At 45.8% G+C, this 27,573-nt stretch overlaps 1 protein-coding gene across 2 annotated transcripts in view; it reads right to left on the reverse strand.

Moving 5' to 3' along the window:
- DNAH9 (dynein axonemal heavy chain 9) overlaps window positions 1-27,573 on the reverse strand; it is a 303,753-nt gene that overhangs the window by 127,776 nt on the left and 148,404 nt on the right. The window contains exons 33-39 of one of the 2 annotated variants that reach the window (XM_090290843.1): window positions 26,983-27,110; window positions 22,449-22,557; window positions 21,095-21,242; window positions 15,584-15,758; window positions 12,213-12,386; window positions 11,511-11,718; window positions 514-679 (exon numbers count right to left, since the gene is read on the reverse strand). In XM_090290843.1, the coding sequence (XP_090146969.1) occupies window positions 514-679; window positions 11,511-11,718; window positions 12,213-12,386; window positions 15,584-15,758; window positions 21,095-21,242; window positions 22,449-22,557; window positions 26,983-27,110 (1,108 nt within the window). Of the gene's footprint in view, window positions 1-513; window positions 680-11,510; window positions 11,719-12,212; window positions 12,387-15,583; window positions 15,759-21,094; window positions 21,243-22,448; window positions 22,558-26,982; window positions 27,111-27,573 lie in introns of those variants that run through there. The other variant, XM_090290844.1, reaches the window with a different exon arrangement.

The following is a 27,573-nucleotide window of genomic DNA, read 5'->3' on the forward strand; positions in this document are numbered from 1 at the left end:
AGCCAAAAATGGTCTCAGACCACTGACTTGATTATTTTTTTGTCAAGGCCAGACCTTTTGCCATTAAAAACTGTACTGTTGCAAGAGACAATATCGGACCAGTGAGTTGCTCTTAAGAGACCAGGGCTGTTGGGACCCGCAGACACTCGGCACTACGCAGTGTGTTAGGTGTGACCCTTGAGGTGCCTGCTCGTTGCTGTGGGACCACGAGGAGGGAAGGGGAGTAGTTCATTCTCCTTTGGGGGGGTTGGAGAAGGCAACTCTTGAGAAGAATATTGAATAAAAGGTAGGCTTTTTCCCTCAGATGCGAGCTGAGTAGCTTCTTTTCATGGGGGGAGCCATGCCGCTGCCAGGAAGCACTGCCCAGGGAGCAGAGACCCCCGTGGGGAATGGAGTTCCTCCGCTGGTGCCAGAGCCAGGCTGAGCGGAGCAGCTCCAGGGGAATGGTGACCGGCCCTCAGCCCGGCCTTGGCCCTCTCCCCACCGGCTCCAGTGCCTGGCACGGGCCCTTACCAGTGCCCGTAGTCCAGGTGCTGCCTGACAAGGGTGTGGGGCTGCACGGTCCCGTAGGCATCCACCTCCGGCATGTTCATGTCGTCGATAAAATAGATAAGCTTCTTGTTTCCTGGGGGGCCGTAGTTTCTCCCGGCCTTCTTTTCTAGGGGCTTCTCCAGGACAGCTGACAAGAGAGCCAGTTAGTGAGAAAAGGATGCTCAAACCTCAGGTGCCGGTACCACGACATTACAGAGGTCAAGGACAGGCCGTGGTGCAGCGTGCATGTGCGTACCAACTGCAGCAGCAGTCACTCCTAGGTGCCAGTGTTCTACAGGACCAGGTGACATTGGAATGGCCTGGCCATAGTGCTAACAGCAACCAACAGGCACTGAACTTCTTACTCTGTGCAATGTGTCAGGCTTTTGCAAACATTAAATATTTCATTTTACCCTTGTCATATCCCTGTAAGATTGGTACTGTTATCCCATATTAGAGATGAGGGAACTGAAGCTCAGAAGAGCAAAGTGACTTTTCTAAGGTGGAGCTAGTATACAAATCCAGAGCAGTCACATGACAGCGCCCACGCTCCACCGAGCATACTCGTGGTCCCCATTTTCTTGGCTTATATACTAGAAACAGAAGATACCTCAGCTGTTCCAAGGCCTCAGAGAATTTCTGAGACTTCCCAGTATCATGAGCCCCTGCGCCCACCCCAGCACCTTCAGGCTGCCTGGCTCTCTACCAGAGCATCTCAGTGTCTTCCTGGAGACTCAGTGCAAACTCTCTTCAGGAGGTGGTTCTTCAATCATCGAGCCAGGGGAAAGGAATCCAACTGCATCGTTTTCCTGCCTGACAGGACTTGTTTAGAACAAACTTAAGTAATAGGGTGGAGGTATATGTATTTTTTTCAATCAAGCAATTAAATATTTATGTATTGCGAGAACCAAACTTCTTGTTACAGCTGGAAGCTCTAAGAACCTTCTGATTCTTTCTCTTGAAAAACAAGTTTGTAAATAAAGAGAAAGTGTCAATAGACATACGAAGGTGACAGATAGACAAGTTCCTTCAAGGAGCTTGAATATTCTGATTTCCTAGTCCTGAGTTAAATAAAGTGTTTAAAATATGAATTAAATTTAAATTTAATTGGCATCCAATTAACATGCACTATCAACCAATTAATCACTCAACACCTTCTTTCCCCCTAAAGATATAACAACTATACATGAGATCTGTCAAAATGAAATATAATTAATGGGCTGCGAAGGATGTGTTTTTGAGAACGGCCCTTTCAGGAGAAAGCTCCCTCCTTAGGAAGACATCTCTCCTCCTCCCATAGCAGTGGTATTCAAATCAACCCCTGAAAAGAAGCAGACCCTGTAATTTGGGCTGATTAAGCTCTGTGTGCTTCTAAAAGACTGTTGAAGAGAAAAGCCTGTCAGTTAGCAACAAGTGGCCTTGGATGATCTCAAAAGGATGTGCTAAGTGCCCCAGAGAAAGAGAGGCCCCCCCAGGGGAAAGGCAGGGCAGTTGGATCGCTTCTTGGTCAAGCTCTGCTCTGAGTCCCCAGCTCGGACAGAACCATAGCAGGTTATTCTGTTTTCAGCCGGAAGTGGAGGAGCAGACCGGGTTTACGTGTCAGCAAACATGTTGATGTTGATGATGCCACATGCATGAGACACATAAAGAAATGTGGCCTGGGCTCTCCCTGGTGAAACAAGCGCTGAGGGCCCCGCCCACCCAGGCTGAATCCCTCCGATCCACCTTGTTAAACTCCTCTGTGTGGAGCGCCTGGCGCCCGCCGCGGCCCGTGCAGCAGCACTGGCGACCCTCCAGCACTGACCATATTATAAGTTTGAAGAACCATTCCATTTTCAAGTGGGTTCCTATTTGTCACTTCATTTTGCCGTCTCCACTGCTACCATCCTTGTCCATGGGCTCTCATCTAGTAACTACGAAATCCTCCCTAATGGCCTTCCTACTCTCACTGGAGATCCCGTCACTATATTCTCAAAACAGCAGACAGGGTATCCTCCTAAGATATAAATCAGATCGGCCAGTCCCCCTTTTAAAACTATCAGGTGGCGACCCATCTCACTTGGGTCAAGAAACAAGTCTGGTTCCATCCACAGAGCTTGTATCTGTTTTTCTCTGTACTGCTCCCCTCCTCGCTCCCTCCACTCCGCCTCAGGGCCTTTGCTCTGGACGTTTCCTCCACCTGGGGTCCTTTTCTCCCAAAGGCTAGCATGTCAGATCCTCAGCTTCTTACTTACCTCAGGCTCTTATTTACCCTAATGCCATTTTCTCAGGAAGCCCTTCCCTGGCACTCTGCCTAAAATTGCCACCCCGTCCTAGTCCCTGTCCCTGCTTCACTTTTCTCCATAACACTTACTATCACTTAGTAGCCTATATATTTTGCTTATTTATCCTGTTTATTGTTGCACCCCTCTGTGCTCTGAACTCCACTAGGCCAGCAATCTGTTTCTCTCATTTTCCTAACCCCAGCACATAGAATATTATCTAGTATAAAATAGGATTCTCGAAAAACATTTATTAAATTAAGGAGTACATGGGTGAAGTTTATTGTTATAACAAACTCCATGAATAGGCAAAGAAAGACCCACTATCCCCATTTTGTAACTAAGGTAATAGAGGCTGAGGTAAGTTAAATGCTTTGTTGGAATTAGAATTCGGGTCTGCGCATTTTACTGCTTCTTTCATGTCACTGGGAGAAAGTCCTTGTGAGCCCGCACATCCCGCCCCTTCTCTAGGGACATCCCTGGCCACTCCACTCCCACTGGTTCCTCAGTCTCTGAACTTAGAGCAGTGCATTCAGTCATCCATGGGACATTACTAGGACCTTGCTCTACGCTGAGAATTTGACATGCATTACTATATCATTGACCCTGAAGAGCAGCTCTATTATGTATAACCACCAGCTTAAAAAAAAAAATCTTTTAACAAATGAGAAAACTGAGCTTAGAGAAATTATGGGACTTTATTCCAGGTCATACAGCTACTGAGGGCAAAGCCAGGATGCTCACCCGGGTTACCTCATGTAACCACTACTGAAACCACTTCTTAAACATGGCTGCAGCCCAGCTTCTGCCCTGGAGGACTCCCCAGGCGAGTTAACTCACTGCCTGACCACGCTTTGACAGAGAGCGGTAGTAATTATTCGTGTCTTACTTTGCATCAGCGTGATGTGTGTACCTGTGTTTGAACTGTTCTTTCCACATTATCTAACTTTTTCACATTAAAATATTTTAGTTATATGGTGAGGGCTTTGTGTTTATTCTTTCAAAAATAATATGCTTTGCATGATTATAAAAACAAAACATATCCATTATATAATGATTAGAAAGCACAGAAAATCATGGCGATGAAAATGAAAATTATCTATAGTTCTACACATAGCAATAAGCATTACTTTCAATATTTTGGTGTATTTCATCCTAGTCTGTTTGCTCTGCTAGATGTTTCCTTTATAAAGTCAGAATTATACTGCTTATTCTGCTTGTACTTTTTTATTTATATATTGTAAACATGTTTATATGATAAGACATATCCCCCTAAAACTTGATTGTTTTTTATTGATCCAAGTAGGCTTTTATTTTTAAATAACAAAAAGTTTGTTTAATAAAGAAACTACATATTTAACAGAAAAATTGCTAAATCTAAAAGTTAAAGGCACATTGAGAGAGAGTCCTTTTTAAATCCAATTTAAATAAATTTATTTTACATATCAATAAAACAAAATTCAATAAAATTATTTTAAGGTTTTTCTTTATTGACAATTTTTGGAAAATAAAGTTGATTATATTTTCCCATAGAGGAGCAATGTTAAACTATAAGGTTATGGTCTTGTACTAGCATTCAAATAAATCAGTGGTCTAGCCACCAGTATGCCATAAAAAAAAAAAAGCAAACAAACAACCAAGGATAAATAACTACGCTAAAAGTCTAAAAAGTCTTTACTAATTTAAAATACTATTCCTAGTTCCATTAAAAAGGCATAAATACATGGCACATATTAATTACAAAAGGCATTCCATGTGTTATTAAGTGCACGCACAGGAAGAAAATGTAATAGGGGGCCTAACACTGAAGTACTTAATATATGTAACAATAAATAATCTTGTCATATCAGAGTTGAGGGCATTGCTAAGGAAATAGATGGCACAAGTTCTTTAAAAAGTTGTCCAGATATTTAAGAACATTTTTGGATACATTTTCCTGAAACAAGCAGAGGCATTCAGCCACTTCACTAATTCTAGAGGTATTTCTTCACAACGTTTTTAAAAGATTTGACGTCATATACGTCCCCTTTATTGTCTCTTCCATTCTCCATGTACTGAAAGCTGAAACTGGAAGGGCCGCCTCAGCCAGGGTCACTCTGCCCAGTGCCAGTTGGCATTGCTGTTACTAGAGCACCTTCTCAGTCCTGAGAAAACTGTGGAGGGAGCCACCTGGTCAGGTAGTTGTAAAAAAGCTTAAAAACATGTTGCCTTTGTGTTGAGTTGGCCAAAAGGATTGAGGATAAGCTGATGCTGGTTGTGGACAGAGCAGAAAGCACTAGACAAAGTCAGGCTGAAATGCTATCCTTCAAGGTGCTTTTTCTAGAAAGAAATCTGACTCAGCTAGATGAAATAAATCATACAGCTGTTTCACTTTCTCAAGGTGGTTTCTGAACCTGGTTTCATGTAAGTGTTTGGCAAATGGTGTTAGGTTGTCTGCAGGTTTGAGGAACATCCTGTCTATTAACAAGAACTAATTAAAGAAATACCTAATTACGAGAAGCTGGTCACACAAATGCCTAGCATCAGGGCTGGAAAAAAGCACCCAGTCCTTCACACTAACATGTCATGATGGGTATTTGACAGCAGCAACGAGATCCCAAAGCCTACCTAACCAGGGTTGTGCAGCACCTAAGAATACTTGCTCCAGTCTTTATTGAATCAGCGATACATTGGGAATTACTGAGGACTGATCCTTGATGTGGTGCTCTGGAAGGGGCTCTCGTGGTCTCCGAAGCTCCCTGTAGCAGGGACTGCCTGCTTCGGATCAAGCACTCCGTAGAACGCTGTTCTTGCTGCAGCTGCTGCTTCTGACTTTGGGGGTGGCTCTGGGTGGCCTGCACCTCCCACCGCTGCTGGGCCTGCGGCACTAACACTTCGGGTGACTGCTGGCTCTCTGTACGAGGTCCCCGCGCAACTCAGATGCCTGCCTCTCTGCTGCCCCCTCCCAGGCCCGGCCCTCTGCTTCAGCTCCCCTCTTCCTCTCTGTCCCAGCGTGCTCATGGCTGGCTCACTCAGTCGCTTCTCCAGGGATGCTTTTCCCCCGAGGTGCCGGACAGGCATGGGCCTTTGCAGCTGCCTCAGCTTCGGCTTTCTTTAGCTCCTGTATAATGTCTGCAGTTCTCCGTACTGTTTCTCCCTTACCAGGGAAACGTTCCTCACTTCCTGCCACTGCTGCTTGCAATCGGATTCCAGCTCTTCCTTCACCGAGAGCTGTGTTGCAAGCTCCAAAGTCTATCTTGCATGTTAGGAGGCTAATTCTTATCGCACTCACATGACCCTACCATTTTCTTGTGCATAGTGTCCTACTGGTTTTCAATTTCTCTTCTATACTTCTTAGTTTGTTGGTCAGCTTTTCCAGCGTGGATTTAGGGTTAGCGTGGACAGGTAACTTTTCATCAGTAAGCAGCATAGCTTCCTTCACGACCACTTTTTGCTGGATTTGAGCTTCTTTTATTTGCTAGTCAAGCTTCATCACCCCCACTGTCTTTTCTATAAGCCCTATAACTGCCTTTGCTGGCCTCTCTGGTTTCAAAAAAATTACTAATTAAAGGAAAATGTGATGTAAGAAAACTACTGGAGGTCTCAGAAAACTTGCTCTCAGAGTCCAGCCTTCATCCCACAGGTCATTGAGAGCGACGGATGACAGAGGACGGGGCGGTGGGGTCAGGGGCCTGCCTGTGTGCAGACAGCAGCCCCCTGCCGCAAGCACTCCTGATTTCCGGGTCTGGGCTCAGCATCTTGCTCAGTAGAGAGACAGCTCTGGAAATGATGGAGGCCGCACCATCCAGCACCCATGTGGATCATAGCTCAGCCTGGTCCTGACCAGGGAGGGCAGCCTTGAGCAGCACCCCAATGCCCACCTCCCGACCGGATCCCAGAGGGCCACTGCAGTCTTGGGTGGGTGCTCCAGTCCTGCTGGAGCGGGGAACCCTGGTCCACCCTCTGTGGAAGTAGAAAAAGTGAAGGCAGGGTCTTTTCCCTGCAGCAGGAGCCTGGCCCCAGGGCTCTCACGTGGTCCGACTCTTCTGGGAACTGTTGCCCTCATGTCACCAGATCCACCCCACCACCATGAGCTTGCTCTCTTCTGTCCTCCGGCGGGGACAGCTCCCTTCCATTGACCAAGGTCAGCTCCTGGGACAGGTGGGCACAGGAAGATGCTCAGGAATCCCTCGGCTCTCCCCTCTCCTGCTTGTTAGAGCTGATTGGAGCCTGTTCTGCTCTTTCACAGCATGGAATGTGGAACATGGAATGTAGGTCTCTCCCTAGCCATGTCTCCATAGTGACCAGGCAAAGGGGGAGGAGCCAGCTGACTTGCTGGGGATTTTGGCCCCAGTGTATCTGTTGGTGTTGGGAACATTTTTCTTGAAACAAAAAATCTGAAGTTTCTATAGTGGGTTTGGCTGCTGTTACATTCAGCTCCCATAGCTGGGCTTTGAGGTCCAACTTTATCTCCAGCTCAAGGAGACCCCTTGGCCTAGGAGATGCCAGACTTGAACTTGTCTGCCTTCTCACCATTGGACTTCATGACCTTCATGCTCCAACTGAACATAGCCTTCTCCTTGGTGAACACCCGCCTGGGAAGAGGCCTAGGCCTCCGGCAGTTCATCAAATCTCCAAAACTTGATTTTAATTGCTTCATTGTGTTCCATAATTTGGAAGTACCAAAGTTTATGAAATGATTTCTCTGTTGTCTAAAAACGTGTTATTTTCAATTTTCTTATACTGTGAAACTTCCTTCTCTTATCCCAAGCAGAGCATCTTGCTCACTAGAGAGACATCTTGGGAAATTTAATTTTGGAATTAAATCCCCTTTTTGGAAGACATTAGGCAAGCAGACAAGCATCATCTACCTGTGATAACGTAAGTCAGTGCTCCTTGGGGGCTGAAAGTTTGATCAGATCTCTTACAATCCTGTCCAACAGTAAACTTTCAATGAACGGGCTATGAAGATTCGTTTTACGCAAAGACCCAGACACTTGCTCTTCTCTCTAATTAGTATAATTAAGCACTCATGTATTTGTTGAACTAATAATTCAAATTGCAGTTGGGTGGGAAGAGAATTCAGAAGAGTGAAGAGCATCATCTTTGGCCCACTCGCTCACCACTACAAATATAAGCCCATGATGCCTTGACTAGGTTCTTTGAGTCTCCTTTTCTCTTTGTAAAGTATCCTGTCTGAGTTATTGCAAATTCTTTTATTTTAAAAAGTTATATTTTCAAAATGAAAGAGAAGAGGCTTAATTAAAAGTGTTTTAAGAGACATATGACAGACTAATTCAAATAAAGACTATAATGGATTCTAAAACAACGTAGGAGAAGACACTTATTGGTACCCCTAATCTCAGATGGTGGAGTTACTTAGCCAAATAACAATGGGTCTCACATTGCCCTCTATGAACTGCCTACTAGAAAGTTCAGAACTAAATTTGTGTTTAATTATAATAAGCATGTCATCCTGGACAAATTTACCTCCTCTTTCGTATGAAAAAGAAAAGTTCAGCTACTAAATTCCAAAAGGCATATATATCATGAATACTTACGAAAGGTTCATCATGCTACAAAATGGGCATTACTTTCTACTGAGATTTTACAGAAGATATAAAAATAACTTAAAGTGTCTTTATCATCTTAACCCTTGACAAAACCCATGGGTGGGTCCTGAACTCGTACCTCAGTGGAGGGAATGGAAGCGGTGCCGCTGCGTTGTGGCATTTGGAGAGGCTGAAGGCACCAGGAATGAGCACCAATCTCTGCCTCTCAAGCTGAGATGGTTGTTAATTGTCATGAATCTGTGCCTTGTGCAGCGGTTGCAGGGGACTCCACTGAAGTCCGAGTGCTCCAGTGACTGACTAAAGTGCCTATTTTATTCACTATCAGAGGGAAGATATCCATGTGCTCCTGATATCAGATGAGCAGAAGCAAAATCAGCCTTCTATGGAAATCCAGATGTACAACTTTCAGTTTGATCAACGTGGAAGGCCACTACGCTTGATGAAATAAGACAGCTTGAAATAAGACTCATTGTGTGACTTTGAGAGAACTCGCTTAACCTCTAAGCCTCATTTTCTCATCTTATAAAAATAGACTGTCATCATGCTGATGGACACCATCTACAACTTCCTTCTCATTAGTCACTTTCCAGTTGGTGGCCATATGACGCAGTTCTCAACAGCAAGATACAGACGTAAGTCCATGTTCCTGGAGAGCTCTAATTCCCTGACATGGGCACGAACTCTCCCCTTTATTTTACTTTATGTTTTTCCATTTTAGAAAGCAGATGTGATGGCGGGAGCAGCAGCCCTTCTGCTCCCCTGAGGGAGCGGCTAAGAGAATAATAGATATTATAGCACTGATATCACTAAACCTTTGACTCAGCATTAGCAACTCAAAACGTCTTGTTGCATGAAAGAAAGTTTTGTTTATGTCACTCTCCTCACATTTCCTGCTGCTTGCAGGTAAAAGCATTACAGAGACAGCGTGTCATTGGGTGGGGAGGATTAAATGAACTAACTCGCACGGTTGGGTATATTATAAACATCAAATCCAGCCTGTGCCGCCCACAGTGGTGAGCAGGGGAATGCCTGGAAACACAACCCCCGTTTGTATTTAAAGGAGGTCTGAATCTGTGCTTAGGGAAGTACTCACTGGGGACCCTGGAGTGGGTGTCATGTGAGAGAGATGCGGGGTTTGTCAAGCAGCTGCCTTCTCTATTAAAAAAAAAATCTGATTTTGAGAAAAATAAGTGAGCTGCAGAATATCCCCCTGGAGACCTTGATCAACTGCCCTGAGGGGTGGAGTTCTTGCCCATTTGAAAGTTGGAAAGTTTCTTTCAAAAACATAATTTTTGTTTAGCATAGTTTATGTTAAACTTCTTTTTTAAGAAAAAATGGGGTTAGCTTGTGTTCTCTTTGTTTTGGCACTTGGGGCTTAGGAGTTATTTTATTTCATTTACTAAGCATGTAGTATAAGCTAGGAATCATCCTGAGTGTTTTACAGAACTACTGATACACTCAACAACATGGATAAATCTGAAAATCATGCCGAGTAAAAGAAGCCACACAAAAACAAGTACATACTGAATGATTCCATTATGTAAAATTCTAGAAAATGCAAACTAACATATTGTGACAGAAACAGCTCAGTGGTTGCCTAGGCACCAGGATGGGGTAGGAAATGAGTGAGAGGGAGGGATTACCAAGGGACACGGGAACTTTCAGAGTGATGGATATGTTCCTTATTTCAATTGTAGTGATGAGTTCCTGAGTCTATCTTTCAAAACTTATTAAACTGGATACTTTAATATGTGCCATGTGTTACATGTCAATTAAAACTCAAAAATGCTTTTAAAAGGGAAAATATTCGAAAATTATGCTGCTTTTTAGTAGGAAAATGAATAAATAAGCTGTGATTTATTCACACAATTGAATTTTATGTAATAGTGAAAATCAATGAAACAGATCTCCGTGTATCTAAACAGATAATGGTTTAAAAAGTACACTGCCAAAAGAGGTTACAGTACGTTATATATTCAACATTTAAATGTAGACAGCACGGGGTGTATTTATGGGCACACATGTGCATCAAAAGTGTGAGTCTGGAGTGAAGCCCGTGAACTTCAGCAGCCCAGTTAATGAGGGGCACGAAGGAGGAAGGGACGGGGGTGGTGCATTGGCTGTATCCCCAATGCTGAGATACACAGAAAAATGACAAAGTGCTAATATCTGTAAAATCCAGGTAGTAGGCACATGGGCATCTGTTATGTTATTTTCTGTACAATTCTGCATGATTGAAATATTGCATTATTTTTTAAAAAGTTCATCCTACACTCAGCATCCAGTTCCCCTTGCCAGGGGCAATTCTTACAGTTTTGTGTGTGTCTTTCTGGAGATTTTCTAAGTGTGTGAGTCTATCTATCTATCTATCTATGTGTGTGTGTGTGTGTGTAGGCATAGATGTGTGAGTGTATATATGTGTGGATTTTCATATATCTCTTTTTAAACAGACTGCTCTCTCACATGGGACTGGGGACAGCAGAACATGGCAAATACCAGGGCTGCCCCTGGGGCTAACACTGGACAGGGGCCGCAGAAGGACCAGATCAGTAAAAACCGTCCAGGCTGAGCAGGGGTGGTCAAAGTGAGGCCTGTTCTGCATGTCTGCAAGCCTAAGGCCTGACGTTGCCAGGTTCACTTTTCATGTTATAAGCTATGGCTTAGATTAAACTAATTTACCAATCTGCAAGCAAGGAGACCCTACCATAAGTGAGGGTCCAGGAGGGAGCGACACCAGTGAGGGGAAATACCTGTCCCAACCCTTTGAATCTGCAGTCCAGGCCCCTCAGAAGGCCAGTGCGTGAACTTCCAGGGAAAAGCAGACTCAGCATGGATGGAAGACTGAAGTGCTATGCCAGCCTTGCTGCTTGGTGGTGACCTGGGGCGCTCATGTATTTTCACCTGCAACTCAGTTTCCCTGTCTATAAAATGTGAGGGGTGAATGAAATGACATCAGGTGGCAGAAGCCCAAAGGGTTTTCAGTTTTTTTGTTTTTTTTTTTCTGTTTTTTGGTCCTGAGGGTGCTGAACTGCTCTGTGTTGAACTCCTGCAAGAGGAAATGCATGTCCATTCGAGCAGGTGCCTGCCACTTTGCTCCACTTTGTGTCAGGTGACATGGCCGCTCAGACACCCCGGCCCCCTCCTCCACGCCCCCTCGGCCCCTTACCCTGCAGCATCGTGGACGTGGTGTAGTAGTTGAACGGTACATTTTTCACCAGGTAGTCCTCTGCGTCGAGGCTGGCCAGCTTCGCTCCCACCAGCACTGACTTGCCTGTGCCCGCGGGCCCCACCAACATGAGCGGCCGCCGCTGCTCCATGAGCCGCTCCATGAAGTAGCACACTCGGATGGTCTCGCTCGTGTGCACCAGACAAGCCTGAATGGGAAGACAATGAGCATACTAGGGGCTCGTGGGAGAAACAGGTGCCCCGCAGAATGTTCTGGAGCATTTCAGAAGAGGGCATTCTGCTGTCATGGTGGATCTCACTACCATAGGCAGGAGGGTCTTCCCTGATGCCCACAGTAAGACCATTCTATAAACTCATTCTCTGTGTAAAGAGCATGTCTGCCCTCCTCTACTGACTCTGTCTGTCCCCCTGTGGTCCCTCTAACATATTCAGAATCTTCTGCCCCTGCCACCCTCCAACCCTCACTCCAGATTGCCAGTGGGGTCTGGTAATTAAGTTATCTGGCCTTTTGCAGGGAACTTGTGACTTCAGGCACCTACAGTTTCCTCTGGAAAGGTGAGTAGCTGGAGATGACCAGTCTCCAACAAGGCCAAAACTCCTGGCCACTGACAAGGGGCTGCTTCTCCAGTCGTTGCAGACCCCTGTGGTGACTGCACTTCCTCAGTCACTCAGCCACACTCACCTGCAGAGGCATCTCAGGGTCAAGCTCAAACTTGGGGATGAGTTTGGACCATGGTTCAAATTTCTTGGTCTCTGGATCTATGTAATAGTCAAAGATGGTTCCCTGGGAAGGAAACTTGACCGTCTTGAACTCGGCCAGCCACCATTTGCTGAACTCCGCCCGCTGGTCCACAAGCTGCCAAAACAAAGCAGGTATCTGTCAAGGCTCTCAGAGCCTGAGAAACCTGGACAGGCTGTCCTGGCATCAAGCAGAGGGTCGGGGCAGGGGACGCAGTGCTCCTGCTCGTGTGGGTCTGCCTGAGGGACCAGCTCTGCCAGGAGAGATGCTTGTCTGCGGTGGACCAGCCCTGGGCCAGGCACAGCTGGCAGGGCCTCCCTTGAACTTGTATGAGTGCCTGTCTGACCACACAGCTGAGCGTCCCTGGCACGGGCGCAGCACAGGGCCATGGCGGGTGGAGGGGAGGGAGGGAGATTACAAGAACACAGAGGAGAGAGCCCAGGGCCACAGACGGGCCAGTGTGGCCAAGAAGTCTCGCAGAGACAGGCCGACTCCTGAAACTTGGCATGCCCAGGACAGCAGCCGGGGACGGAATGAATGAGGTGGTGGCCGAGACACCTGGGTGCATGGTCGAGGTGGGGTGAATAAGAGGCCCCAGAAGGAGTCAGTACATAACCACAGGGCAATTCCTGCTTGCTGTGCTTCAGTTTGCTCATCTGTAAAATGTGGATCCTCGAAAAGAAAATTCCTAAGGTTCCTCCAAGGGCTGAAATTTTAAAATCTGGGAGCAGAAGAGAGAAAGCCCTATCGGTCTTCTGGGCAGCCCACTTTCTACTATAAATGGACACTGTCAAGACTGAGTTCCCTTTGCTGAACCATCCCACGGCCCTTTCTCTGCTTAACCATCGGGCATCTCCTCAGCACAGACCTCGATAATACAGAGGCTGCTTCTGAAATCCTCCTCTCCTTTGGATTCTGACAATTTCCTGGTCCCCTTCCTGCCCTCTGAGCTTGGTGACACTAAGGCTGTATTGCATAGCGTGGCTGAGTTGTGAACAAAACATCACCTCACTTAATCTTTAAAATGCTCTAGGTTTTACTGGCTGATGAAAATCATTCCTATTTTATATCTGAAAAAAGACAAAAGCTCCAGAGGTTATACCTCTAGAAGCACACGGCAGACGTGGTAGCTGAACACAGGTTTTCGATTTCCCAATCCCATGCTCTCTGAGAGATCGTTTGCTTCTGAGAGACCATCTCCTGCAATTTCTGTCAAGTATTTAGCCAGCACTCCCCCTTCCCCCATGATCATCGCTGGGCTGTCTACTCGGTATGGGCTGTATTTTGTATTTCTGCTTGGCTTTTTAAAATGTTAGCCCCATTGGTGTTTCCGATGTAAATATCTTGGCCAACTTATCACTTTTCCGTTCGGAGCACGGTTTTGGTGGTTAGGCGTGAATGCGGGAGGAGGGGTTCGGGCGCGTCCTGCTGCTGAAAGCTTCTCCCTCGTCCTCGCCCCGTGCCAGCAGGGGCCGCCCGCCGCTCCCAGGGCCCAGGGCCCGAGCGCCTAGAGGCCGGCTCTCTCCTGGGCTTTTAAAGAGCTGAGAGGATTTACATTTTTCTATACCGAGAAAGAAAAAATCGACTGGTATCTTTCTCTTGCTACCCCACCGCTTGCTCTGCCCAGCATGGGAGAGGGGCCCAGCACGGGTCGCTGTCTGATAGATGCGGCCGCAGCCCAAGGACAGGCTCTGCATGGACGGACAGCAGTAACCAGTGCAGCCTGGATCCCCGTGCTTTCCCGCGAGGCCTCATCCGTCCTGCTGGGCTCCTGCCCCCTTGCCTCAAAGGGGAACAGTGAACATGTCAAAGAAGCTCCGAGGGCTGTGCATCAGACAGGATGAAATTCCCACATGTCAAACTCCCAGTCCAGGCATCCTCTCACCCTCAGAGATCACCCTTTTCCCATAAGCATGGAGCTGTGGAGAGGGAGAGGGAAAGGGGGAGGGGGAAGGAAAGGGGGAGGGGCGGAGGAGGGGGAGGGGGGAGGGCGAGAGAGGAAAGCACATGTCCCCAGAGCCTGTGAGAATTGCTTTCTGAATTCTGAGCACTCAGGAACCTGTTAGGAGAGGATGAGAGGTGCGGTGGATGTTACAACCAGAGCCTGTGAAAATAGACAAATTAATTCTTAACTCTTCCAGCTCACCTCCACTTTGCATTCTTAGAACACAGCTTTGCCCTAGGAGGTTGAAACTTTTTGCCTCCCTATTCAGAGGGGCCCACGATGAACCCAGACCAGAAAGAGTATACCATAACTCTGCCGCATCTGTAGCTTGGTTTAATGCTCTGTTGTGAGAGAGGCACTAGACACTTACTATGAAACGGAATAGTTATATTAAGTTTCTAAATATTCTAAATCTGAGTATTGAGGAGAATATTAATAATAAGCACATACATGGGCCAACTCCATTCTAAGTGCTTTGCCTTTATTTATGTTGGGCAAGTAGAACAGAATTCCTTTAATCCTCACAACCAGCCTCACGGTCGCCACCCCCATCTGCTTTGTAGGCATGGGCAGACTAAGGTGGAGAGAGGTAAGTTACTTGCCAGTGTCCCCTAGATAGTAAGTGGCAGAGCTACAGTTCAAATTTAGAGTCTGTGTTCTTAACCTCTAATGACATTTCTGACTGCTAGAGTCAGTTGTAAAAGACTGATCTGCATAATTTTGAATATGTTATTTATATGGAGGAAATGAGTAAAGAGCAAGGATGGGAATGCAGGAAGTTTTAGGGACTAGGGTGTCAAGGTACTCCAAGCCCACATCACTTCCCGCGAAAAGCATGAAGCTACAGTGGCCAATACCGTGGGCTAGATACCACCCTGGTTCAGTCCAGCCTTCTATGAACAGATCTGCCTTTCAGAGGATGGGGACAGGATACTTAAGCTGGCCTGGTAAAAAAGTGGTACATGGTTGTTCTGGAAAATATTTAGAAGGCTAAAGAGAGTCTTCTTACTCAAGCTTTCATAGCACAATACCATTTTGCCTGTGAAACACACCTCACCGTGAACAGTTCTGTACTCATACCTCTAGCTGTTGAAACTCAAACACTGCCGCTCCCCATGCAATTGAGAATATGGTCACTAACTTGAAAAGTGACAGCTCCAAATACATTCCAATCTTGTGTCTCATGCCATAGGGCCCGTCTGTGGGGACTGGTGTCTTTAGCAGAGCAACGGATCGATATCTACACAGTTTGATGCTTTCACATTAATCCTGACATTCAGCTGTCCTATCTTTCACACCTTCTCTGGAAGACTAGTTTTTGCCACTGTGGACTTGAATGTGACTGTTAACCCTCAATACATCCTCTTACCTGATCTTGGATCATTGCTCCGCCGAAAGCCCAGATGGCAGCAAACACAAAATAAAGCTCATGGATTTCCTTGGGGCAGTCTGCCGGGATGTTCTCCTTGGCCAGGAGACACTCGAGAAGGTGGCACAGCGTCTGAACCATGCTCTGCTCTGGGACTGGAATTATCCTCTTAAATCTGCAGAGAGACCCGGATGTGTCCTGAAACACTTGATTGTCCATCCTAGAGGCACTGTTGGGTAGCTATGGACCCCACTTGGGTTGGGTGGGCTCATGATCTGTCAAGCTCTTCGGGAACCCAGAGGACCATGGTGCTCCTTAAACCTTTATTCTCATCAGCTGTTTGGGGGTCAGCTCCCTTCGTAAAGAAGTAAGGGCCCCGAGTGCTCCTGAGGATATTCCTTTCCTGTGATGCCCTCCCTGCTCCTCTTCCCTCCCTGAGCATCCATGATCCCCTCTCAGTCCTTGGGAATGTAGGCAGCTGCGACCAAATGACTAAATGTCTCAGTAGTTTCATTCCTTTCACAGTTTCTTCAATTGTCAAAGCAGCAAAGTCATGGTAGGTGTAATTCTGAGCCTCCACAACTTCAGCTCAGAGGAGTTCTGTCAATTAAAACACATTGAAAGCATTTCCTCTGGGGCCGGAGTCTTAGCTGCGGGAAAGATTGGGCCAGGATAGATGGCTATTTTATACCATCATGATTTACTTGTTAGAGTTCCTCTTCCAAAAATGTACCTCTGTGACTTCATTGTGGCCTGGTTTTGTACTTTTAATCTTGATTTTGGAGGTCTTGACTGCAAAGCAGATATCCAGAGATGCACCAAGGTACATCTATGCCCACGGGAGCAGGAGCACATGTGCATGCGCACACACACATGCACACACCGACACTCTAATCCCTCCACCATGTCTTAGGCATAACACTTGAGTTCTGGGAATCCAGGTCTGGTTTTAGCAAACCCCTATGGTAACTGCTGGTGTCAGGGACTGTCTAGCCCCCAATAAATCTGCTGCCCCTATAGTAACAACTGATGCCAGCGATGGCCTGTGTCCTTCAAAGATGTCTTAGCCTGCTGGCAAAGAATTTAGTAACCTTTCTGCTTTAGTAAGCCTCTCTGTTTTCAGAGCCAACTCCCCCAAAGCTATCAACAGAGAGTCCCTTCAAATCCCTTCTCCCTTACCCCTTTAAAAACGCCTGCCTTCCTGGTCTCAGCCAGCCTGTGCAGCTGGCCAAATAAATCTTTTAGACTCATGGCCTGGTCTCCTGTTGTTTCTCCTCTCAGTTGCGCTGGACCTAACACCATACACACAGAGTACACCACGTACCCACACCCTCAATTCCTCCTGCATGCCGCCCACGTGGCGCCCTCCCGGGGGCTGCCTGGAGGCAGTGTTCGCTGTTATAAAATGAGCAATGCCATCATTAGAAGTCATTTCCTAGGCCTCAGAGTTTCATAGTGTCCCATTCTCGTCAGTGTTTTGTGTTTGTGTTTGTTTTTAATCTAGTTACAATCTTTACAACAATTCTGGTCTAATAATCTAGGCCAGCAATCTTTGAAACATGCATTACCTGACTGTTTAGTCAGGGGCACTGACCTCTTTTCTGTAGTACTGGCAAGTAAAAAATGACAACAGCCAACTCAACAATAGCCATTTGGTGCGAATGAATCAAAATTATACCTATTTTTTTTGTCAGATTGGCAAAAAATATATAATGTACTTCTTTGTGTGCCACAGAATTTTAGTAGTTAGTTTATGTGCGCCATGAGATGGAAAGGGTTGAAAATTGCTGGTCTAGGCATCACTCTCAGGAATAATGAGAAAACGGAGTCCTTGACAGACTGTCCTTTGTTTCTCTGACACATAATTGTAACAGAGTCAGAATGGAACCATCGCAGGCTCTGCTTTGGGTGAGGCACCAAGACAATAAGGGCCAGCTAAGCGCACATTTCATACTGAGATTCCAGACAACCTATTTGCAGCCCTGGCTTCTCATCTTCTCAAGGGCATAGAGGATCAATGTGGGAGACACCCGAGGGCTCGAAGTTAGCATATAGAATTTTGGAGGGAGCTCTTGGTATGTACAATGAGTGCCCCCTCCCCACAGGGAGGGCAGGGCCTGCCCAAGGTGGGAGCTGGAGAATGAAGCTTCAATAAGACTACTCTGAGGTGGCAAAGGGCCCACCCCTGGAAAACTCTGAGGAGGCTTGTTTGTTGCAGTCGGGTGTAGAGAGGTTGCTTGGTGGGGCAGCCTTGCGCCTGTTTGTCAAGGCAAAGGAGGGGCGAGTGCCTCCTGGAATCTGGGTGTGGGCTCCAGCACATGAGGCTGCGTTAGATGCTGGCTAAGGGCCCCACCGGAGGAGCTGGCGGGAGGAGCTGACGGAGAGCGAGAATGCTGGGCTGATGGATGGAGAGGCACGGGCTTTAAGGAAAGTCATCAGGGAGCTCCCCAGGGATGAGAAGGGGCCCAAGGAACTCACAAAAGCTTCTAAAGAAAGAGTCAGATTTCCAAAGGAACTAAGGCCCCAGCTGTGGTGCCACTCAGTGAGACCTTTCCTAATCTTTACTCTCTTCTCTGAGTTCCTCTTCAATCCCGAGGGGCTGGAAGCTACAGCTGGTGAGGGGGCAACTGGCAGAGGAAGAAGAGGAGTCAAGGACAGTCCCCTTTCCCACTGCAGGTGGAGTGCTGGGAGCAGCCTGAACTGCGGGGACAGGGGAGAGGCTTTCATTTTAAGTGGATTTTTTTTTGAGAGAGAAGGGGAGAGAGAGAGAGAGAGAGAGAGAGAGAGAGAGAGAGAGAGAGAGAGAGAGAGAGAGAGGCATTGTGTGACCAAAAGTGATCAGATAGATGCCTTTGTTATTGAAGACGGACCAGCAAAGTCACCCAGATTTCGTCTCGGGGCAGGAGGAGAACCAGCCCATAAAATGTTTTTGAAAGAACAGTAGGAACAAAGTTGTTTTTCTGAACCCTGAGAAAGAAGATACCTACTAAGAAGGGCTCCTGGTGGCTAACTGGGCTCAACTTGAAAAATCAGAGCCTAGCAGCCATTTCTGCACAGGGGCCTCTCACACCAATTGCACTCCAGGGAGAAGCCCACACCGAACTGCCTGCCTGCACTGCGTTCCTGCCACCCGAGTCAGCCCTTGTAAAGGTTTCCTGGAATCCTATTTCAACCAATAGGACTGAGACTTTCCCCATTCAATCAGAGCTGCACAGCTATATCCCTATCAGCTTCTTCACCGACCAGTTAGAGTGACTCCCTTTTGACCAATCAGGACAGTGCCTTTTGGATCAATCAAACTGCTAGGATTTGGAGTCCTTATTTGTATGAGGATGGACCATTCAGGGACCAGGGGACCTGACTTCCCTCTGTGTAAGCCAGCTCCCGTCTGGCTCTGAGAGCTCACTTTTCTCCAGCTGAGCTGAAACACCAAAGATGTCTCACCAGAGTGGAGTAAACCAGCACCAGCCAGAGCAGACCAGCACAGAGCAGAGCAGACCAGCGCAGGGCAAAGCAGACTGGCAAGGAGCAGAGCAGGGCTGTCCAGCCAGAGAGCGGCCTCATAGCCGTGCTATTTTCACAGCTGTGCTGTTTCACAGTTGAGCTGTTGGCACCGAAAAAAGTTTCCTTCCTCACTGCACCTCAAATTGAGGATACCTTTTGGCATTGAACTGGTGCCAGTGACCACTGGTTGACAATTTATCATCACCCATTGTGAGGACTGCTCATTCAATAGAAAAATTACAATGTGTTGACATCACACAGCTTCTAGTCCCAGGGCCACCGAAAGCCAGGCTGTGATGAATAAAATAGAAGACTTTGAACTAAGTGCCAGTTCCTAACTAGCCGTGACTGAGGGACCACCATGGCACCTCTGCTCCTGTATGTACAGGATGGTTAGTCCCCTCAGGAATGCTGTGGGAGTTCAATGAAATGACACACAGAGCAGGCACTACAAGAGACAGCTATGCTTTTTTTCTTGATAACCCTAGAGTTCATAAATTAGGCAAGAGTTGTCTCTGTGTAGACTTAATACAGAGATTCAAAGCCTGTTTCAGAGGCATGCTCATGAACACTCATGTGTACACACACACACACTCACACACAAATTGACAAGAGTTTGGCTTCTCTTGTTCTGAACTCCCGGAGTGGGAAATAGCCTAACCTTTAGTCAGAGGATACACCTGGCGAGTGTCTTAGTGGCATTTTAACTCTTTGCAACCCCTGTCCCTTTGTGACACTAACCAATATTGTCTGTCCTTTTAGACACTGCCTGCCGCCAAGGCTGCTCTATCCCATTGGGATTCCAAGACCATAGAGCTTACAGGCCACAAGGGGATAAAGGTTTTTCAAAGGTTTATGAAAACGTTGACATTTGGAAACATAATCATTGATGCCAAAATATAAAAATTACAAAATCAAAATTAATAAATGTTTAAATATCTAAAAATATACCACTATGTAAACTCCTCAATTGCAGCTCAGTTTTCAGTTAGATAAAATTAATCCTCAATAAGGTGGATTGTGATGGGGGAGGGGCAGGGCCGGTGAGATGAGAGCGCCTCAGGCCCTTGCACTGGAACTTTCTTCCTTCACACTTGCAAACGACTCTCCATCCTATGTTTGATCAACCAAGGGATAAGGAGCCAAGCCTCACTTTTAGTGATGGACTTCATTTCTGGGAAAAACGGTCCTGACCCTTGGCTGTTGAATCGTCAGGAACGATGGATCTCTGAGTCACCTCGCCTTCCTTCACAGCACCAGCCCCTGATGGTTGAGCTTGGCTGAACTACTGGGCCGGGTGCCTGACTCATAGAACGATGCACCAACTGGCAAGAAAAGACAGTGCACAACAAAAACAGGTTCCAAACATTGGAACTTTTCTCTGCAGACATGTAATAGTCTTGCTATAATAAGCATCCTTTTGTTTAACAGTAATGAATCTTTTGAGGAGATGATAAGTGGTCAGGGTTTGTTGCTTTTATTTTTGCAAACCCATAAGGGGGAAAGTGAACTCAGTGTCCAGAGGGGCAGGACCGGTCAAATAATGAACTATATCTGATTCTGCACTATCTGGGCCATGAACATACACAGCCAGAAATGGGAAGTGAGCCCCACGGGTCACTGACAGGTGTCATTTTCACCTCAAGGTCTGTTGATCTGGCCTGAAAGAGGGCCAACTGCGTGCCCTGCAAACTGAAGAATCTCTGAACTGTTATCTGATATTGCAATTTATAGCCTTCTTCAAACATACCCATGTGGTGCTCACAAAAGGCACTTTAAATCTTCCTTGTCTTAATGCATCTTATTTCCTGCCTGAATAGACAATAGGCAGCCATGGTCAATCTAATGTGTGTTTTCCTTTGCCATCTGCCATGCCTGGAGTGGAATGCTTTAGGGACATCTGACTTCAGGGACAGGACAGAAAGAACATCAGTGGGACATAAGGTGTGAGCCCACAGGCTTTTTATTGCTGCTTTAACTTGCTACCTTCTGTATTTCTTGGCCTACCTGGTTCGGAGTGTATCTAAGCAGGCTGGAAGATACTTGTCAAACAGGATGGTTAGGTTGGCTCTCTCTGTCTGGATTTCCCTTTTGTCAATCCAGCTGCTGACGGGAGGGTTCCATCCCAGGTCTGCTGGGTTGATGTACAGGATCCCTGGGAGCACAGGGAATATTGTTCAGTGAATTTTCCACAAATGTCAGTATAGTTCCAACCCCAGAGTTATTTTATCTGCTTAGAAAATATATGGAAGACCAGACTTAAAAGCAACAGGGATCTTGCCAAGATCTGAGAGGTCAAATGGCTTTGCTATTAGGAGCAACTCTGATGGGCTGATAGCAGCAAATGGAAAGCAGTGTGGGGAAGGACCCCAAGGCCAGGACTCCTTAGCTCCGGAAAAAAGAGGGCTGTGATTGACTTGAAATAGTTGTCATAGTGTAGAAGTGTACAGTGGACTGAGTGGTGGCCTCAGAAGGGTGTGTCTGTGTTCTAATCCCTAGAACCCATGAATGTGAACTTATTTGGAAAAAGGGCTTTTGCATATGTAACTAAGTTAAGGGTCTTGAGATGAGACCACCCTGGATCATCTGAGTGGAACACTTACAAGTGTCCTTACAGGAGATGGAAGAGAAAGGACACACAGAGGCGAAGGCTTGGGGGGACGGAGGTAGAGGCTGGAGTCATGGGGCCACAATATGAGGAACCCCTGAGCTGGGAGATGCCAGAAAGTGTTCTCTCCTAGAAGGCTGGTGCTTTGATTTCAAATGCCTGACTTTCAAAACTGTGAGAGAGTAAATTTCTGTCATTTTAAAAGCCACAAGGGTTATGATAATTTGTTAAGGCAGCCCTAGGTAATAAATACAGGGTCTGAGAGAGAATTTTTTGGACCTGTGTTTTACCTTCTCAACACAGGCCCTTGAAAGAGAATCTGATATTATGGCAGATCAAACAAGCTCTCTTTATCCTCTTATCTCTGCTGAGAATTTGGTTAAAGGCAGCAGTTCTTAGTCCCCCAGGATGGAGTGGGAATGGCGGTGCTCCATGGTCTCCATTGGTGTGGAAGCAAAAAGTAGCCTAAGTTGAGGCACTTCCATCAGAGGACAGTGTCCAGCCCACAGATCATTTCCTTTCCATTCCCATGCCATTTCTGAATGAAGAAAATCACATGGGTCTGGCCTTGGGACACTTACCACCCTCGTGCATGTGGATTAGAACTGCACATTAGGCCAGAGTTTAGGGTGATGGATGTCTGCCTCCTGTTTGGAGCTTCCCTCAGAGCCAGTGACACCATATAAAATGCTAGAAGCATCAATCTTCCATTTTTTGGTTTTTGTTTTGGGTTTTTACCTTCTTATGCCATACCTGCCCTGGAGACAGTGGCTGGCGTGGCCGTGCGCAGGTGGCTGATCTCAAAGAGGAGCCTCATTGTGGGATTCAGAGGGATCCTCTCGTTGCTTGCCAGGGTCAACACCTGGAGACAATAGGAAAGGCCAAGTCAGGTGGGAAGAAGAATGTGCAGCCATGTGCTGGAGATTTGGCTGATTTCTTCCGGTGGGGACTATGGATGATTATTTTCTTCTTCGTGATTATAGATAACTGTTGAACAACACAGGGATTATGGGTGCCGATGGGCCATGCAGTCAAAAATCTGCATATAACTTATGTCAGCATTCCATGTATACTGGTTCCCAGCTGCCAGTAAACTCTTTAAACCATGTTTGAACTGAGCAAGTCAATTGAAAAACCTATGTCTAGGAGGACCTGTGCAGTTCAAACTTGTGTTGTTCAAGGGTCAAGTGTACCACTCTTTTCTGCAACGATACTCTCTCTCCTTTCATATTCCCTCTACCTCTGTGTGTGTGTGTGTGTGTGCGTGTCTGTGCACTGAATCAGGAAAACAGTTAGTTTAAATTGAAGTCAATAATTCAAATGTGATTCCTGGCCAAGATGGAGGCCTAGACAGACACGCCGTGTCTCCCTCCATAACTAAGAAGGACTACAACTACCACAAAACTAGAAACAACCAGAAGTTCCAGAAAATTGAGGTGCATGAAATGTCCAACAAAGATATAAAGAAGAAATACTCATCCAGACAGGTAGGAGGGGCGGAGCTGGGGTGAAGAGGTTACAATGTGGTGGTGGCAGCAGCAGCAGTGGCAGGCTGGCGGAAAGTGCAGTCGCATGTTTTAAAAAGTCAGGAGGGACACCTGGGGAGTGCTCCCAGCACCAGACCAGACCATGCAGCTCATGATTCCAGCGCTGAGGAAAATAAAGCCTCATTGCTTCTGACTGTGAAAACCAGTGGGGATTGGGGTGGAGGAAGAAACTGCCAGTCTCTCAATAGAGTCAGCTTGTTTAAATGGCCCCCATGGTCCTAGAATGTCTGCAGTTCCACCCACTCTGGGAACGACGGCCAGGGCAACAGCTAGAGAGGCACCAGTCCCAAACGGAAGTGGCAGAAGTGCTTGGAAAAGAGGTGAGTGCTAAGCAGATGGCATTGTTCCCTCTCAGACCCCTCCCCCCCACACAGCGCCATAACATGGTGAAATGGGTCGCCCTGCACTGAGGAATGCCTAAGGCCCTTCCCCTTACACGGTAATAAGTGCAACAGCTCTACCTAAGACACAGAGGCAAACAAACACAGGAGCCTGTCAAGATGAGGAGACAGAGAGCTATGGCCCAAAAGAGGGAACAGATCAAGGTTCCAGTGGGAGAACTAAGCGACGAGGAGATAGTCAACCTAACAGACAAGAGGATAGCTAACCAAAACACTGGTGATAAAGATGCTCACAGGCTTGATAGATATGCTTGAGTACGACAGACACATAAAGGAAGAAGTGAAGGTTATGCTAAATGAAATGAAGGAAAATCCACACCAAACCAATGGTGAAGGGAAGGAAACTGGGGTTCAAATCAATGATTTGGAACATAAGGAAGAAAAAAACAGTCAACCAGTACAGAATGGAAATAAGAATTGAAAAAAATGAGGAGAGATTTAGGAACCTCTGTGACAACTTTAAACATGTCAACATCCAAATCATAGGGGTGCCAGAAGGAGAAGAGGAAGAGCAAGAAATTGAAAGCTTATGTGAAAAAATAATGAAGGAAAACTCCCCAAATTTGGCAAAGGAAATAGACATACAAGTCCAGGAAGCACAGAGAATTTCAAACAAGCTAGACCTAAAAAGGACCACACCAAGGTACATCATAATTAAAATGCCAAAGGCTAAAGATAAAGAGAGAATCTTAAAAGCAGCAAGAGAAAAGCAGAAAGTTACCTACAAAGGAGTGCCTGTAAGACTATCAGCTGATTTCTCAAAAGAAACTTTGCAGGCAAGAAGGGACTGGCAAGAAGTATTTCAATGGGATGAAAGGCAAGGACCTACAACCAAGATTACTCTATCCAGCAAAGCTATCATTTAGAATGGAAGAGCAGATAAAGTGCTTCCCAGACAAGGTAAAGCTAAAGGAGTTCATCATCACCAAGCCATTAATATATGAAATGTCAAAGGGACTTACTTAAGAAAAAGATCAAAATTATTAACATTAAAACGACAATAAACTCACAACTATCAACAACTGAAGCTAAAAATTAAAAACAAAATCCAACTAAGCAAACCAGAATAGGAACAGAATCATAGGTATGGGGATCATTTGGAGGGTTATCAGATAGGAGGGGGAAGGGGGAGAAATGGGGATATGGTGCGGGGATTAAGAAGCATAATTGGTTGGTACAAAACAGACAGGGGGCACTTAAGAATAATATAGGAAAGGGTGAAACCAAAGAACTTATATGCACGACTCATGGACATGCACTAAGGGGGGGTGGGATTGCTGGAAGGAAGGGGGGTGCTGGGCAGAGGGGAGCAAAGGGAAAAAAATGGGACTACTGTAACAACAAAATCAATAAAAAAATTCAAATTAACTAGACCAGATTGGAATAATATTATTAAAGGACAAAGCTTAGGCTTCATATTACTACTGTTCTTTTTTTTTAAAGTTGTCCTTCTGGAAGAGCATACATTTATTCTTATGAATCTATAAATGTTGAAATCATCATAAAACTTATAATCTGGATGTGCTTTCTGAACAAGTTTAGAAGCAGCTACTAGCTTAACAACAACTTTATTGGCAGTTAGTTTTTCTGGGTTTTTTTTTTTTTTGAGAGTAGGCATTTTAAAAATTTCATGTAAATTTGGATTCCCTTTTATGTAAACATTTATTTATAAGCATTCCCATTGGCCATTTTGTTGATTACTTTTCATCATATATCGTCGTCGTCGTCGTCGTCATCGGCAGCCGTCCGTCTCGAGAGACGATGGTGTAGCTTCTTAAGAGTCTATCTGCACCGCCAAGAATGGCTGTGCAGTCCAACTCGGGAGTGACACGGTATCTGTCTCCTCCCGTGTTGAATGGACATCTTGCGATGACGCTGGAGTGTCCTCTCCAGTGAAGCTGAAGCTACAGAGCCTGGGCAGGGTGATATGGAGGGTCTGCTGTTGCCCATGCAGCAGACCCCCCTCTCTTCGCAGCTGAAGGGTCCAAGGGAAAGACGGAGTCAATACAGCTTGGCTTCAGGTGCGCCGCAGGAGTTGCCGGTGTTGACTACAACGTCAAACCGCCTTAGGGACTCTGGCTCCGGATTTTCTGTCGGGGTTTACTCCCTTAGCCTTTCCCCTGAAGAGGTATGCTGCAAGGCAGCGGAGGTTTTTTGGAGTCAGAGTTTTCCTTCTCTGATGTGCCCTGACTGGAAGATCGAACCAGCGACACTTAGCTCGCAGGCCGACGCTCAATCCACTGAGCCAAACCAAATATACAGTATTCTCCATGGATAAAGATTTGTCACCACTGCTGGTGTTTGTCAGGCTTAGTTTCTGATCCTCAGTTATCTTATTTATAAAAAAGGGAAAAAGTAAAAATTTAATAAATGACTTAACACTCCTTTAAGCTTTAACAATCAATGTGCAGAAGGTTCTGAAGGAAATGATAACGGAGCTAAAAATGGTGAGAGTGATGGCTCTCAGGGAAGTGAAAGCTGCTCACCTGGATGAATCAGTTCTTAGATGACTATTGAAGACACTGGTAATATATGAAATCAGGACCTTGTAGAGGTACCTGCACTTCCCATGTTCATGTGGATTATTAGTTACAATCGCCAAGTCATGGCAACAACCCAAGTGCCCATTGGGTAAATGGTAAGAAGGTGTGGCAAATATATATATATATATATGCCACAAAATATTATTCAGCCATAAAAAGAAGGAAATCCTGCCATTTGTGACAACATGGATGGACTTGAAGAATGTTTTGTTACGTGAAAGAAGTCAGACAGAGAAAGATGAGTAGTGTATGACTTCACTTATATGTGGAATTTAAAAAAAAAAGCAGAGAAAGAGAGAGTAGATCAGGGCCTGTGGGGGATGGGTGTGGTGTGGTGGGTGGAGGATGTGGGTGTCGTGGTCAAAGGGTGCAAACTCCTACTTATAAAACGAATAATTCTGAGGATGTAATGTACCGCACGGTGACTACAGTTCACAACACTGTATTTCATACTTGGAAGTTGCTAAGAGAGTAGATCTTAAAAGTTCCCACCACACACATACACACACAGGTAATCATGCGAGGTGATGGAGGTGTTCACTAACTTTGTTATGGTAATTATTTTTCAGTATATGAGTATTGCAAATCACCATGTTGCACACCTTAAACTTACACAATGTTACATGGCAATTATATCTCAGTAAAGCTGGAACATTTTGTAAGAGAAAGATAGCAGCAATAATTCCTTACTCAGGATGAGCCCTTGTGTGGAATCAAGATTTCCGAATGTGCCTGGGGGACGGGTTCCATAGATGATTTGGGATGATGTGGGGGTTCCCTTTCTTCCTTTTGTTACCTTGTTGTCATCCATGACAGTGTTCAGAGACTCGATCCACATTGGGTCTATGTCGCCATCCAGTAAAATCCACTTGGGCCCATCATGGGAAATGCTGGCAAGCTCCCGCATGATGGAGGAGAACAAGCCTGGAAGCAACCACAGGTATCTTATTTTCTATTTCACCATCAGTCTTTATTTTGTCTCGTAACACAGCTGTTCCCTGTTGGCTCTAACATTCAGAAGAGGTGTAAATAAAAACATGGGTCAGCACTGGTTTTGTATTCTATTCTACCAAACATTTGACAGTGCCCAAGGTGCTACCCTGGGCTCCTTGTAAAAACAACAATAGCAAAACAACAACAAAACCTGACGGAACTGGCTTTTTACGTGATAAGGGACCAAGTCAGTCATTTCAACAGGCAACTGTAACATGATGGAAATACATAAAAACTTTTTAGGTAATGTTTCCATCCTTTGTAATTGCAGCCCAGAAAAATCTTTCAAATGCAGGCTTTGAGAGAAGGCTCAGTGTGATTTTAATTGGCATTATATGAAATTTATATCTTTTATAGATAAAATTAATTTTTATTATATTAAGCTTTCCCAGTG

Source organism: Furipterus horrens, unplaced genomic scaffold (assembly GCF_987537825.1).
Source record: "Furipterus horrens unplaced genomic scaffold, mFurHor1.1.pri manual_scaffold_11, whole genome shotgun sequence".
In the NCBI taxonomy this organism is placed as follows: domain Eukaryota; kingdom Metazoa; phylum Chordata; class Mammalia; order Chiroptera; family Furipteridae; genus Furipterus; species Furipterus horrens.